The 15648-nt window shown below is 39.0% G+C and overlaps 1 protein-coding gene across 2 annotated transcripts in view; it reads right to left on the minus strand.

Moving 5' to 3' along the window:
• Positions 1-15648, minus strand: part of NDEL1 (nudE neurodevelopment protein 1 like 1) — a 418831-nt gene that overhangs the window by 261032 nt on the left and 142151 nt on the right. For both annotated transcript variants that reach the window (XM_086930644.1, XM_086930645.1), the window contains exon 4: positions 2903-3051. In XM_086930644.1, coding sequence (XP_086786770.1) covers positions 2903-3051 — 149 coding nt within the window. The remainder of the gene's footprint in view (positions 1-2902; positions 3052-15648) is intronic.

Consider the following 15648-nt stretch of genomic DNA (forward strand, 5'->3'; position numbering starts at 1 on the left):
TAGAAGCCAAGGTATTGGCGAAGGACTTCGCGACATGGCTACGAACAGTTATCTCCACAGTGGTCCAATCTGACCAATCAGGCTTCATACCCCAAAGAAGTACCAGGTAAAACTGGAGACGCCTGTACGGGGTACTACATATTCCTGGGGCTAGACAGAGACGAGGCTGTGTTACTTTTGCTGGATGTGCAAATGACATTTGACAGCACGGAGTGGCCGTACAGGTTTGCTGCCCCAGAAAGGCTGGGTTTCGGCCCAAGCTTCTGTGCATGGGTTAAACTCCCCTATCCAGACCCGTTGGCTAGAGTGCGGGTTAATCGGGTGGTGTCCTGCCCTTTTGCCCTATTCAAGGGCACGAGATGGGGTGTCTGCTGTCTCCGATGATTTTTGCTGGCACTTGAACCTCTCGTGGCCTTGGTCAGTGAAGACCCAACAAATATCCCGCATAAGGGGGAGGAGGAATGGGAAGAACGCAAATCCTCATATGTGGACAATATACTATTATAGGCTTCTTAGCACCATCTTACGGTATTTAGGTTGATTCATATACTTAAATTATTCGACAGTTACTCTGGGTACCAGATTAACTGGACTAAATCTCTCCTCTTCACAGGTAATCCCTCTTACCATCTACAAAAGATTTCTTGAGCATGGAGCTCATCCTCCGAGAACAATATGCACTAAACCCAGGTACGGTTCACAAAAGTAACAACCTGTTCTTGACAGTGTTAAACAATAATACCTGAAGAAAACAGGAGGAACACACCGAGGTGTGACCAATAGGTGAATAACAGTAAAGACAGTACTAGAAATTGGTCATAATTGGTAAGAAATCAGAGACCCACGCCCCTAACACAGTCTAGTAATGGGGAAGGAAAGAGGTAGACCGACATAAAGACAGAACTTAGGTTCCACACCACCTCTACTTTTGTGGAACTGCTACAGATCTAAATCAGCCTTTGCTCCAAACTGATTAGTACCATAAAAGGGAATACCAACCAGAGCAAGGTTAGAAAGGGAGACTGGTTGTTAAGAGGTAGTCCTTATGAGGAAATGTGAAGTAATATTTGGTGTAGTTGTGCAACGTCATAGCTTAATACACTTAAATCAAACACATTCAGGACCCTTCAGTTTCATTTGTCAAACACTTAACTCACCCCTGTGTAGCTGTGGCACTGGGCAGCAAGGCTTACACAGAGGATAAAGTGTACAGCATTTAAACACCACCAAAACAACTGAAGAAGAAATAGACAACACTCAGGAAATCAGACACCCATTTATAAAAATAGACTATATTGTTATAATAATTTATATACTAGAACAAAAAATATCCACTGGATGGTTCAGGAGATATAGATTTTAGAAGCAATCATGAATCAAACAATTTCACTCAACTGCAAACAAGCCTTGGCTAAGTGAATTAATTGGACACTTAAGACACTTTTTCACAGAAATGTAGGTAAGTGTCAATGCAGTCGGTTAGGAGTATTTGGGAGACCAACTCCAGCAGAGAGCTAGTCAAGAGGACGACTAAGGTGCTTAGAAAAAGTTCCCTCCACAGGAGAGTCAGTCCTTCAACAGCTCCAGGCACTTTATCCATGTTGAAATGGATTCCTATGGAGTGGTCCTGTTGCAAGCGATGAAGGCTGCTGAAGATGCTCTAAGGATGCTGTGGATGTGACGCGGTCGACTGGAGTCTTCCTGCAAGTATTACTTGGTCCATGAAGATAGTGATAAGGACCTGTTTGCAGGGCCACAAAGTCCTCTCCGATCTGCCTGAAGGGTGTGTGTACATATCTATCCATCTATCTATACACGATATATATATATATATATATATATATATATACACACAATATATATACACACGATATATATATATATATATATATATATATATATATATATACACACGATATATTATATATAAATAAATATATATATAAAATAAATAAATAATATATCCATACATATATATCCACACATACACACACAGGCACACACTTGGGCTAAATAATGTCAGGATATGCACTAAAATGTAGGATACAAAGTACTACAATACTATAAAGCGCCGACATGGCTACAGAGCCGGGAACAAGAATATGTGGAAGACACACTCCATTATGTTTAAATACAATTTCCACAATACAGAGCAACTAGAGTGAGACCAAGCCAGCTTAATCCATGAAGGGCAACTGTATGCAATAACTGTTGGTTTGATGCAGTACATGCGCTTTCTGCATCCAAACTGTACTGAACTCTCCCCTACCCAATTCACATTTGTCATTCTTCCCCTCCAGCTATACAGTTCCCATTACTTGACAGCTTGAACCATGGTATACCTAGTATGCAGAAGTCATGCAATATAGTATGCTTCTTTTGCTACAAAACCCTAATTGTCACTGGCACTTTATTTCCACATGAAGAATTCTGATGTACATGATTATTTAGAAGGTTACCTTTGACAAAGTTCCTCTCTCCTTGTAGGACTGTATTAGTCATATTAGTGTTCAAACCTATATGTAGTGATACATTCATGACATCTGAAAATTACATTAAATGAGAGGTAATGGTGTAGTTTCATGGACAGAAGCCTAGCTTGAGGAGACTTTTTCCTTCACAAAAATAGGTCATCATTTGTACAGAACTAAACTCAAACCTGCTGCATGTGAAGCCTAGTCTTTCTGAGATTTAGAAAGCAGGACATACTCTGTTGCTGTGCTGCTCCTAGGCTACCAGTTTTCTTCCCAGTAACCATTATTAACTCCACTCAAGAAATCTTATTATCTTCTTTGAAAGGAGAGAACTTTAGAAATTACATTTCATTTTCCTTTAAGAGTGTAATACAGACACGCACTAATGAAGAAAGACATATTGCCTTTCACTGTTTGGTTCCACTCACCTCTTTGCTCGTTCCAAGTCATCATTCGCCTGTTCCAATTCTCTCACGTATTTGTGAAGCTGATCTTTAATACCCTGTGTCTGAACGAGTTCATCTTCCAACATAGAAACCTGTTTGTAGCTCTGAGAGTACTGATGTTCAAGTTTCTCCTGAAAAATAAGAGGGCACTTAATAAAGTGATTATCCTCTAGAACTTCATTCATTCCTAAAGAGGGGACAAGTACCAACTTTCAACACAATGATCATATGAACCTAAAAGAAAGGTTGAGTTCCCAAGGTGGAAAAGGTGGTGTAATGTCACAGGTTCTCAGGTACCCATACAAGCAGTTCTAAAGGACAAAACAGGCTCTGAGCATTATTTTCTTCACAGAATTTTCAGTTATCCTGGCTTCCACTGACCAAAATGGCACAGAATAGCTCAGCTACACCATCTTCTTATACCATCCGTAGTTTTATCTTTGTTGCCCAGTGTAAAATAAAAAGAAAAAAAGAAAGCAGTGCGAGAATAGCCACTTAATTGTTCATTATAGGACATTATTGCCAACAATAAACATACTTCAATTTCCAGTCTTTTTCTTGGAATTCTTCCTATTGTCACAACTAATAAATGCACCAAGCACATGAGGGAGAAGAGGTGAGGTCACACTCTTAACGCAATACAAAAGCATGAGAATGCAAGGTTATAATTAAGGGTTTTACCATCTTTGGTACTGGGGAAATAAGATAGAAGTGTCTCATCTTGGTTAATTCAGAGATTTTGAAAGATGGGTGAAATAATACAATAGTCTGATAGAGTTGTACGTTCTAAAACTGTTTGCCTGCAACCCTTGTTCTATGCAAAGTTCACTTAAAGGCAAGATTATAAATAATTCAGTTTTAAACAGTTTCTGGAACAGCATGTACTAGATATTGGACCTCAAATGCAGGCTCAGGGCATTCCAGAGTATTCTGTAGAGCAGCGCTTCACAAATATTTTAGAACATTTACGCAGATATACATACTGGGAATGAAGGTAGTGTAAGCAATTTTTCCAGGGTTGGTATGCCCTTTTGAGTATATGCAAACCAACTAACTTGCATGTTTTAAGGGTTTTCACCAAATCTTCTCTAATCTTTTCCCATACTTAGAAAGGTTGGCAATTTACTCCTGACAATGGAAGATGTAAAACTTCTTCCAGGGCTGGGAACAAAGTGGTTGGAGGTAAAGTGAACTTGCAAACATTCAAACGATTTTTGCATGAGCCAATCTACACAGCTCATGCTAAAATGTAGTTCACAAATATTTTCTAGGAGCTCTGTTTCTTGGCCTACTTCTGTAAATTCTTGTGAATTGACAAAAGATATAAATCTGCACTTAATGGAAGGACATATACCATGGGTGCACTTTTGAGACTTTCTTTAATTATTGGGCCCGTTATTAGGTCTGATATTAACCATGACCTTATATGTTTATTAAAATTCTGTCTCTCTTTCTCTCTCTCTATTGGCTAGCTTCACAGTGAGTGACAATATTCTGCTTTTTCACAAGGAGTAGATCAGCACACAAAGGGCCCGATTATGAGGACAGTGGGACCGCCACCAATGGCTTGTCGGTGGCGATCCCACTGTCATCCAGCATAGTGGTTGACCACCACATTAGGATCAGACTGTAATCCTTACAATGGAGAGGCACCTGCGGAGACGCCGTAGTAGGGATTACGAGGCCCCTCTTCCCTCTTCGTAGGGATTACAATGTCCCTCTTACCTCTGCCTTTACATGGCGGGACAGGGATCTGGCACACAGTGCATGGATGTTTGAAAACTGCCCATTTCCACTGCAATTCAAAGAGTGTCTACAAGGGATTTCACTTATACAAAGTATATTCCTTTGTTTCAAATAGTTTTAAGTCAGTCACATATATTCAGACTCCAAAGAGTGCAGCAGGACAACAACAATGAATGTAATTTTAAAAGGGAAAGAAAGCAAAGCACACGGAAGATCCTATTTATATCAAATGAATTTACCTGATTTTAAACGCATTAAATTTAAGAAGGGTACATTTAAATAAAGTGGATATCAGCAAAAATATTATGGAAAAAAGTACAAATCAATTTAAACATATATGCCATAACCTACATCAGCTCCTGGAACAATGATCAGCAAATATTAACTAAGAATAGATAAATATTGCTATAAGTGGGAGGATTTTTCTTGGAGTTGACCGAACTGTCGACGTTTCGGTCTATGCGGCGTCAGTCCATTAGACCATCCTCAGGACAATTGTTTGTTGCAAGAAATAAAACCCTCTATAAATATAATACAGTATGTTATGTTCCACATTACATTGTATTATCTCAAGTTGAAATGTCAAGTAAGGAAGGACTGTGTGCATTGACAACAAAAGTGGAGAGGTACACCAATGTCAGAGGATCACGTCTGTGTAAAGCCCAAGTGAGTGAGGACAATTAAAAAATTAAAAATCACCACCTTAGCCCTTGTGTTAGAACTAGAGTGTCGGGCAGACAGAAATAGCGTACTTAGTTCTATTCAAGAAGTAGTCGCAGATGACCTTGACCCGGGCTGGCAGTTTAAAAACCTCGTTCAGGTCACTGCCAGGAAAAGAAAAAAAAGAACTGTTTAATACTCTATTGGTCAGTCTTAGATTGAAGGATCAAGTTAACCTTCAGAAGTGCATACCTTGTGGTATGAAACAACCAGTTTACACTTTGAAAGAAGCCAACATCGAATCTTGCTTCAGTCTTCAAAGAAACGACAAAACCAAGTTTCTATAAATAAATAAATATACGAGAAAAATCAAACGTTGTTTGCAAACTAACTCATTGCAGAAGGTTTTCTAATATACCAGTGATTTCGCATTGGAAATTGCGATGTATTTCTCTATGCAGTAACATGGACAATAAGTCTCACAGTATATCCTGGTCTGATCCTTGCGTCTTTATTTGCAGCAATACATCAAATGTAGATCGTAGACTATCACAACAGTCTGACAGAACCTTCACCTACATTATGATCATTTTGTGCACCACAAAGTTAATGTCAGATGTCAGCTTTATTTATTCAGCTTTGTTACTATAGAGTGAAAGCAATGTTTGTTGGTAATTTAGCAGTTACTCTCATAATTAGAGTTCTAGGTCTTGAAACTGAGGGAGAAACGCTGGCGTCTCATATACTACACAATATCCATAAAATTTTAGACAGCACATATTATAAGAAATATTTGAGGATTTCGCGCTGGGTTACTATTGAGTTACAGATCACAAGGGCCTCTTGTTGGTTGAAAAACGGCTCTGTGGCTACTCAAATGAAAAGTTACCAAAGATAGCATGAAAATTCAAAGTCCGGGCGCCGTATTCGCTCAGCTGCCACATAAATAATGTATAGCTGTTGTTTAAGTCTCGATATTTAGTCATACCCAGTAAGCATTGCCGGAGCACCTGCGACAACACTAAAGACAAAATTACGAACATCTTGCTTATGCGTAACAGCGATTGATGTTTAAGCCACTGGTTAACGTAACACTCGGTCAGCTTAAACAAATGTTTAAGCGATATAAAATGTATCATTGTACAGTGAGACACCCTAAGATTATAACAGACATGGTGCCGAAAATTACTTACAGTATGTTGTGATAATAGCTGCGGTAAAGTCTGGCAGAAGTTATTCTAATATCGGGGGAAAGAACGACTGGCGAGAAAGTGTCCAGGCATAAAAGACGGCATTAGGTTTGTCTTTTTAACAATCTCTAACCGGAAATTGAACGCGTATGGTCTTATTGGATATCAGATTAAGTTGCGAAAGATTCATGCAACTATGGCGGCCATCTTAAAATGTCTAAAGTTCTGCGGTCGCTTTAGATCGAAAATATCATTGTTCATGAAGAAAGTGTATGTCAGTGAGAGAAAGAAGCATCATTCAAATGGGCCATGTACAGACGTTAAGCCTACTATGCGTGGCTGCTACCACACGGTGTATCTGAATCTTCTATCGCATGGTGAGGCCACCCTCTGTTGTAGTCAAGTGTGGTTTTAAAAAAAGAGTGCTATGCTCGTTGTCGATATTCTTGGTAGTAAACATGCCCTGTAATACTGAATTACGGAATACATTCTTGGCATTACATCGCATAACAAATACTTATTATTCTATACATCGTGGTACATAACTCCACAATCCAATTAAATTAATGATTACTCTACCACATATTGTAGCCACATACTATTTGATCATATATTCAATTATTGCATCAATTATTTCAGTAAAACCGAACTACATGTTCATTCTACAGAGTCAGCAAGTCACAGTGGTTTGGAATCATTATTTCCCACGAGACAACATTCTCTTGAGCTATAATGGATCGTCTAGGGCACATAGAGAAATAACCTCTATATTACTGCTAATTATTCTGCAACGCTGGAATATCATTCAGTTGCATTGAAACAGCTATTAAACATATCAAATTACTAACTAAGGAAATAGAAATACTTGAGAACAAGATCAATTCAGACACTAGCATTGTTAACGCTAAAGCTCTTTTGGATAAAATCGCATTGACAATTAAAGACTTTGAAGATTTCAATTCGCATAAAAAGACAACTAAATTACATCAAGCTACAAAGAGATACAGTAAGGAGAAAACCTATCCTTATCTCCTAACAGACTTTTACCAACCTCAGGGTTCTTACCAAGGCCCCCATCAAGGTCAGAATCAATTTCCAAGGGAAAGGGCTACTTTTTCCCATACTGTTTCAGACACGGACAGTGACAGAGGATCTAAACAACAACACAGACAAGCACAAGAACAGCCATCCACCTCACTGCAGGTTTTTTTAGGGCAGGACCGACGGGGGTCGGGTCAACCATCCAGACAAAGAACATCAAGAAGAGGATGGTCTCGCAATCAGTATACCCCGGGTTACCAGCGGACACGCAACCAATATTACGAGTGGTAGAAAACCGTGATAACATTCCAATTTTCAACCTCTTGAAACACCATCTATCAGAGGTTGAAATGACAGTGCTCACTGAGGGACTTTCATTTGTTCCTACTAACAAAAATGATTTGTTTTCAACTAAGTTAGAACTCCACAAGTTCTTTCGAGCAGTTAGATTGAAAAATTTCTTTGCCAACAAACCTATCTCCAAAAAATTAGATCCAACAGGTTTGCATCAACGCTCTACATTTTTTCCCCCTTAACGGTATGGTATCAAAGGAAATAATTACATTTGAGAATGCTGTCCATATTGAAATAGAGAAACATTTCAAGAAATCCACTCATGTCAACTATAATCTTTCCAAGGACCAGCAGTTAGCTCTGAAACACCTACAGACCTTACCAGGTCTCATTATAAAGCCAGCCAATAAGGGTGGGGGAATTGTTCTGTGGAATGAAGCAGCATATAATGACAGTTGTCAGTGGAAGCAAACTATTGTAGGCTACCATGTAATCCTACTGGCCGCTTGGAGAAATTGATTTGAAGGAGGATTGTTGAGCGATAAAGAATCTGCATTTCTGATTAATCCAGCACCAACAGTACCGGTAATATATATCTTACCAAAAGTACACAAAAATGCCTCCCATCCTCCAGGTAGACCTATAGGGTCTGGATGAAATTCCATTTTAAAACCTTTAGCCCAGTATGCAGACCATTTCATCCATCCTTTTGCTACTGAGGCTGAAAATTACATCAGAGACACAACTGCTGTCATTAATGCGGTGGAAAACATTCCCTTTGATTCCTCTTGCGAACTCTTGCTGTCGATGGACATAGAGAGTTTGTATACAAATATTCCGCAAGTTGAAGTGTCGGCTATTTTGGAAAGTCTGCTAGAGGGTAGACCCAGACCACACCCAGTTCCGAATTCTTCATTATTGAGTGCATTAGAATCTCATTATATGAGAACTTCTTTCTCTGTAATAAAACATTCTTTCAACAGTTGAAATGAGTAGCAATGGGGGGCTGTATATGCCCCAGATATTGCTAATATTCATGGATCTGATTTTGAGAAGAAATTAATTTAGGACGCTACCAATCCATTCGTGGCCAACGTGAGATGTTGGCTACGATACATTGATGATATTTTCATCATTTGGAGAGGTAACATCGAACTCCTAATGGATTTTCATATTTGGATTAACTCTAGAAATCAATCCAAATCTTTAGTTCACCGTGGTCTCCGACAGAACAAGCATGGATTTTCTGGATATTTCTATAAAAGTAGGTGCAGATAACACACTGTTCACTACCCTTTTCACGAAACCCACGGCAAGAAATACTTTATTAAAATATAACCGTCACCATCCTCAAGCTCTCAAGAATGGTCTCCCCTTTGGCCAATTCCTCAGACTTCGGAGGAATTGTTCCAGGAGAGTTGACTATTTTATGGAAGCAAAAAAACTGAAGGATAAATTACATGCCCGTGGATACCCAAACAATCTGTAACTCAATAGCCACAGAGCCGTTTTTCAACCAACAAGAGGCCCTTGTGATCTGTAACTCAATAGTAACCCAGCGCGAAATCCTCGAATATTTCTTATAATATGTGCGGTCTAAAATATAATGGATATCGTGTAGTACAAGAGACACCAGAGTTTCTCCCTCACAGTTTCAAGACCTAGAACTCTAATTATGAAAGTAACTGCTAAATTACGAACAAACATCGCTTTCACTCTATAGTAACACAGCTGAATAAATAAAGCTGACATCTGACATTAACTTTGTGGTGCACAAAATGATCATAATGTAGTTGAAGGTTCTGTCAGTAGACTATCACAACAGTCTATCTACATTTGATGTATTGCTGCAAATAAAGACGCAATAATCAGACAAGGATATACTGTGGGACTTATTGTCCATGTTACTGCATAGAGAAATACATCGCAAGTTCCAATGCGAAATCACTGTTACATTAGAAAACCTTCTGCAATAAGTTCGTTTGCTAACAACTATTGGCATTTCACCTATATTTATTTATTTATAGAAACTTGGTTTTGTTATTTCTTTGAAGACTGAAGCAAGATTCGATGAAGTCTTCTTTCAAAGTGTAAACTGGTTGTTCCATACCATAAGGTATGCACTTCTGAAGGTTAACTTGATCCTTCAATCTAAGACTGACCAATAGAGTATTAAACAGTTCTCTTCTTCTTTTCCTGGCAGTGACCTGAACGAGGTTTTTAAACTGCCAGCCTGAGTCAAGGTCATCTGTGACTACTTTTTGAATAGAACTAAGTAAGCTATTTCGGTCTGCCTGACACTCAAGTTCTAACATAAGGGCTAAGGTTTTGATTTTTAATTTTTATAATTGTCCTCACTCACTTGGGCTTTGCACAGACTTGATTCTCTGACACTGGTGTACCTCTCCACTTTTGTTCTCAATGCACCCGGTCCTTCCTTGTCATTTCAACTTGAGATAATACAATGTAATGGGGAATATAACATACTGTATTATATTTATATCGGGTTTTATATCTTGCAACAAACAATTGTCCTGAGGATGGTCTAATGGACTGACGCTGCATAGACCAAAACGTCGACAGTTCTGTCAACTCCAAGAAAAATCCACCCTCTTTTAGCAATATTTATCTATTCTTAGTTAATATTTGCTTATCATTGTTCCAGGAGCGGATGTAGGTTATGGCATATATGTTTAAATTGATTTGTAAATTTGTCCATAATGTTTTTTTGCTGATATCCACTTCATTTAAATGTACCCTTCTTAAATTTAAGGTGTTTAAAATCAGATAAATTCATTTGATATAAATAGGATCTTCCGTGTGCTTTGCTTTCTTTCCCTTTGAAAATTGCATCAATTGTGGTTGTCCTGCTGGACACTTTGGAGTCTGATTATATGCGACTGACTTAAAACTATTTGAAACAAAGGAATATACTTAGTATAAGTGAAATCCCTTGTAGACGCTCTTTACTCTGAATTATTTACTGACCAAGCCTACAAGGGTACATTGGGTTTCCATTTTTCTAAAAACATTTCCACTGCTGCTTGTGAGGGCTGCAGCACAAGCCCAGGGCTGGAGAAATCCACTTGCATTTACGAGCCAGATTTAATTAGGGCGAGTTTTTTTTGGTCCTACTCACCCTTTTTGGCGAGTATGAAGGAAGACTTACATTCGAACTCCTCTATGAAAGCAGAGGAAATGTGACAAGATAGCAAGAGTTAAAGGCATCTTTATTGCTCACACAGTGAACGAGCAACAATAATGCCTTTAAATCTTGTTAACTCTTCACATTTGATCACAGAGGTCAAGTGCATTACAGTTAGGTCAAGTAGATTTTTGAAGTTACTTGAACTCCAGTGAGAATTTTTTTAGCCCTGAAGCCACAATGGAAAATAGCAGTTTACCGACCGCCTCATGGCGGTCCCAGTGTAATTGAGCAGGTGGAACCACCAACATGTAGTGGGTGGGACACCTGCCTGATACGATCGCAGTTGGACGCTCATCCGACCGCCATCGTAGAGAGGCCCAAAGTAGTTCTGTTTAGTGTCAGGAACTACTGTAGCAATTTTTGCTTTTGCCAATGTTTGTTATGATTGTGGGGGACCTCGTAGCTCTCACACCAATAAGGTTTCACAAAACCCATGCCAAAACAAGACCCGCATTTACAAAACCAAAAACTGGACCACTAATTTCAGACCTACTGGATTTGCGAATGTTTATTTGTACGTTTCCCATAAGCTTATTGAAATGTATTACACTGGTTTTCCATTGTGAATATTTTTGGGAAATACTAGCATACATCAACACATTTTACTAAATGGCGCTGCAAAGAAATGGTACCTAAAATCTTACGATAGTTTAGCGGAATATTTTTTTACTATTTGCATTTTATTATGAAAATTTTATTTTGAAAGTAAAGAATAATCTAGCTTGCTTTCAAGCTTCTGCAAATATTAGCATTTAATCTGGGAGCATTATACATAGCCTTAAATTGCTAAACTTTGAAAATGTGTGTACCATTTTTATACTGGAACCACTGTCAGTAGGGCAGTCAGCGTTTACAACATTTACTTAGAGCATTAACCTTAATAATAACGGCTTTGCATTGATGAACCATAAATACAAGTTTGAACAGCATTAGCACATGGACACAAGCATTACCTTACCTACAGACAGTGCCCTTCCCTGATCCCTAATGTGGTACTGTAATCAGGCAGCCAAAGGGTTTGTGCTGTAGGTGGTTGGGCCTACTTGTCCCAAGGCCAAAATACCCATGAAAACTAGTTGCCCTTGACCCCAAACAATATGTCCTGGGCGTCGGGCTATAGGAATTCCACTTTCCTGCAAGCCAGTTTTGCTCTATGTTATATAATGTAAACGATCACAGGGGATTGATTCAGTTAAGGTAATCAGAGGCTGGAATCTAGTTAAATTGTAGCAAGTAGGAAATACCTCTGACACCATAGATTAAACACTTAATTTTGTCCAATGTCATAATTTATTGACATTGTCAGCAATTTTTACTTTTGCATTTTTCTTCAGAACTATTCAGTAATACACAATTGGGTGTTAGCACTTTGCTTATCATCATCTCCTTTGATTAGAAAAACATTCAACATATATCAAAGAAAATAAGAATAATAAATTCATAGCGTGGACATTTTAGACATTACTTTACACAACGTTTGACAGTACTAGACATATATAGAAAACTTTATAAAAGTCTATTAACGGGTCCTACTTGAGATCAATAGAATAACTGTCTTTGGGATATAAATACTTCTCCACAAAGAGACAATCACTATAGTCCTGTGTGGGGTCGGAGAGTCCTTTTTAAGAAGGTTTTTGTGGCCGTGGTGTGAGATGCGTCTCTCACTAAATGTCCTGTTGGTTTATCAGGTCATAAGGCTTGCACTTATCCTGGCCTAAATGGTGGTAAGCCTACGCGTTTCGACCTTTTATGGAATAACAGGAAATGAGTTGGAAAAGGTCTTCATCAGGGCTCAATGTTGTTGATGTAGGACATTGTGTTACACCTGTGGGGGTGTAAAAGGGAAGTTTTAGTTTGGGGTCAAGGGGTTTATATACAATTCTTAAACTAATTGTGAGTGCAGTTTAAAAGAAAAATGTGAGGGTCACGTACCCTTGTGTAAAAAAAAGGAGGGTTCCTCTTGAAACATCAATGACATAACGTCGCCCCATACGCCCTTAAAGGCCCCGGAGAACCTGCTGAGAACACTAATGTTCTCTGGATATAGGGCAAAGAAGAGACAACCATCAAATCTTTCAGCAACCATACGTTCTAACATTAGCCCGCTGGGGTAGAATCATAGCCGTCATAAAGTCTGGAGACGCGGTGAGCGTCATGCACCTTAGCAACATTAACTCACCACGATCCACCAATTGGAAACTAGCCCCTGCACCGCGAAGGTGTCTAACCAATCAGGACGCAGTTGTGTCAAAAACCATCTACTAATACAACGAATCGCCAAGGCTTCCAGCTCAAACCGGAAATAGATGAACCCAGCTGCAATAAACACAGCGAGCCTCGAATAATTTACTGGAAAAACTAACAGTTCCCAAGACATCGTGCATATAACAGACTCCTATCAAACCATTAAGCTACCATGTGTGTAAACATTAGCCTGCTGGGGCGCGAACACAGCCGTCACAAAACCAGGAGACGCGGCTAGCGTCATGTATCCCAGCAACAATCCACCAATTAGAAACAGGCTTCTGCACCGTGAAGGCGTCCGACCAATTAGGACACAGCTGTGTCAAAACAATCTACTAAAAGAACCAATCGCCAAGACATCCACTAAAACCCGGAAACAGTTGAGCCTGCCGGAAGAAACGCCGCACAGCGAACAGACGCCATCCAGCACGAAACGGAGAAACCCACGAGCTTCGTAAGGGCGCATAACAGAAAAGTAGCAGGTACGATAAGATAGCCAGAAAGGCGGCCTTCGACACATACAGCGAGGGTGGGCTTCCTTCGAGTTTCAGCGCAAACACAGACATATGCCCAGGAACCACGAAGCATTGCACAAAGCAAATCTAGCTTAAACGTTCATCCAAATGTCTCATCTCTAGGCCGGTTTTTGAAATATGGCACACCAGCTTGGACTTGAAACTCAACACCTCTCTCTCTTCTCTTTTGACCAGCGCACCTACGATCAATTCCAGCCAAGACTCCACCCCGTTGGCCAACACAGAAAAACGCCACGACGCTGGGCTCAGCGATCGATGCAACACCAAGACTCTAATAATACAAGAGGAACCCTCCTTTTTTTACACAAGGGTACGTGATCCTCACATTTTTCTTTTAAACTGCACTCACAATTAGTTTAAGAATTGTATATAAACCCCTTGACCCCAAACTAAAACTTCCCTTTTACACCCCCACAGGTGTAACACAATGTCCTACATCAACAACATTGAGCCCTGATGAAGACCTTTTCCAACTCATTTCCTGTTATTCCATAAAAGGTCGAAACGCGTAGGCTTACCACCATTTAGGCCAGGAGAAGTGCAAGCCTTATGACCTGATAAACCAACAGGACATTTAGTGAGAGACGCATCTCACACCACGGCCACAAAAACCTTCTTAAAAAGGACTCTCCGACCCCACACAGGACTATAGTGATTGTCTCTTTGTGGAGAAGTATTTATATCCCAAAGACTGTTATTCTATTGATCTCAAGTAGGACCCGTTAATAGACTTTTATAAAGTTTTCTATATATGTCTAGTACTGTCAAACGTTGTGTAAAGTAATGTCTAAAATGTCCACGCTATGAATTTATTGTTCTTATTTTCTTTGATATATGTTGAATGTTTTTCTAATCAAAGGAGATGATGATAAGCAAAGTGCAAACACCCAATTGTGTATTACTGAATAGTTCTGAAGAAAAATGCAAAAGTAAAAATTGCTGACAATGTCAATAAATTATGACATTGGACAAAATTAAGTGTTTAATCTATGGTGTCAGAGGTATTTCCTACTTGCTACAATATAATGTAATCTGGACATTGTGCATAAGTATTAAATGTGTCACTGTGCATTTATTATTACAGTCGCTCCAAGTAATTGGGTCACATCTATTTTCACTGGATAGCATGGAGAGATATATTTATGCAATGGCAGTAAAAATACATTTTGGCTCAATAATACATGATTTACAGTAAATGAATTAATAAACAAGCATTTACACATTCACTACTACAGTGCAAGTCAAATTCCAGTTTATTACCACAGAAGCCCAAACTTAAAATGGAGAAAAACTTGACTGCCTCACAAATTACACAAAACAATCGTTTTTACACATAGAAACAGCTCACCTAATAGTTAAAATATCTTTTCAGTGTGATCTTCCCTTAATGCACAAATGTAACTTCTTGCATGTTGGTTTTGTTAAAAAAAACTATTAAACAAACAGATGAAAAAAGCCATGTCATAAACCGTAAATACAGATGTCCAGAGTACAATATGCTTTTTATTACACAATTGTTGAGAGAGGTGAGGGGCCCAAAAGTAACTCACTTGAGACTACGCCTCTTGTGAGTCAGGACTCTTTCTTCACACTCAACAGCAATAAATAGCACATTACACTTTGCACCATCTGCATATATGAACAAGTTAAAGTAAATCTCTGCATATATGAATAAGTTTCGTAAAGCTCTTTCTAGTGAATACTCTATCTAATTGCAGTTTCTTCACTTAGTTAATTCCAAAGTGCTAGACTGGATTTGGAGATTTAATAAAAAAAAATTAAAAACAGAATTGCTCTTGCGTGGCA

The sequence above is a fragment of the Lissotriton vulgaris genome, chromosome 7, assembly GCF_964263255.1.
Source record: "Lissotriton vulgaris chromosome 7, aLisVul1.2, whole genome shotgun sequence".
Lineage (NCBI taxonomy): Eukaryota > Metazoa > Chordata > Amphibia > Caudata > Salamandridae > Lissotriton > Lissotriton vulgaris.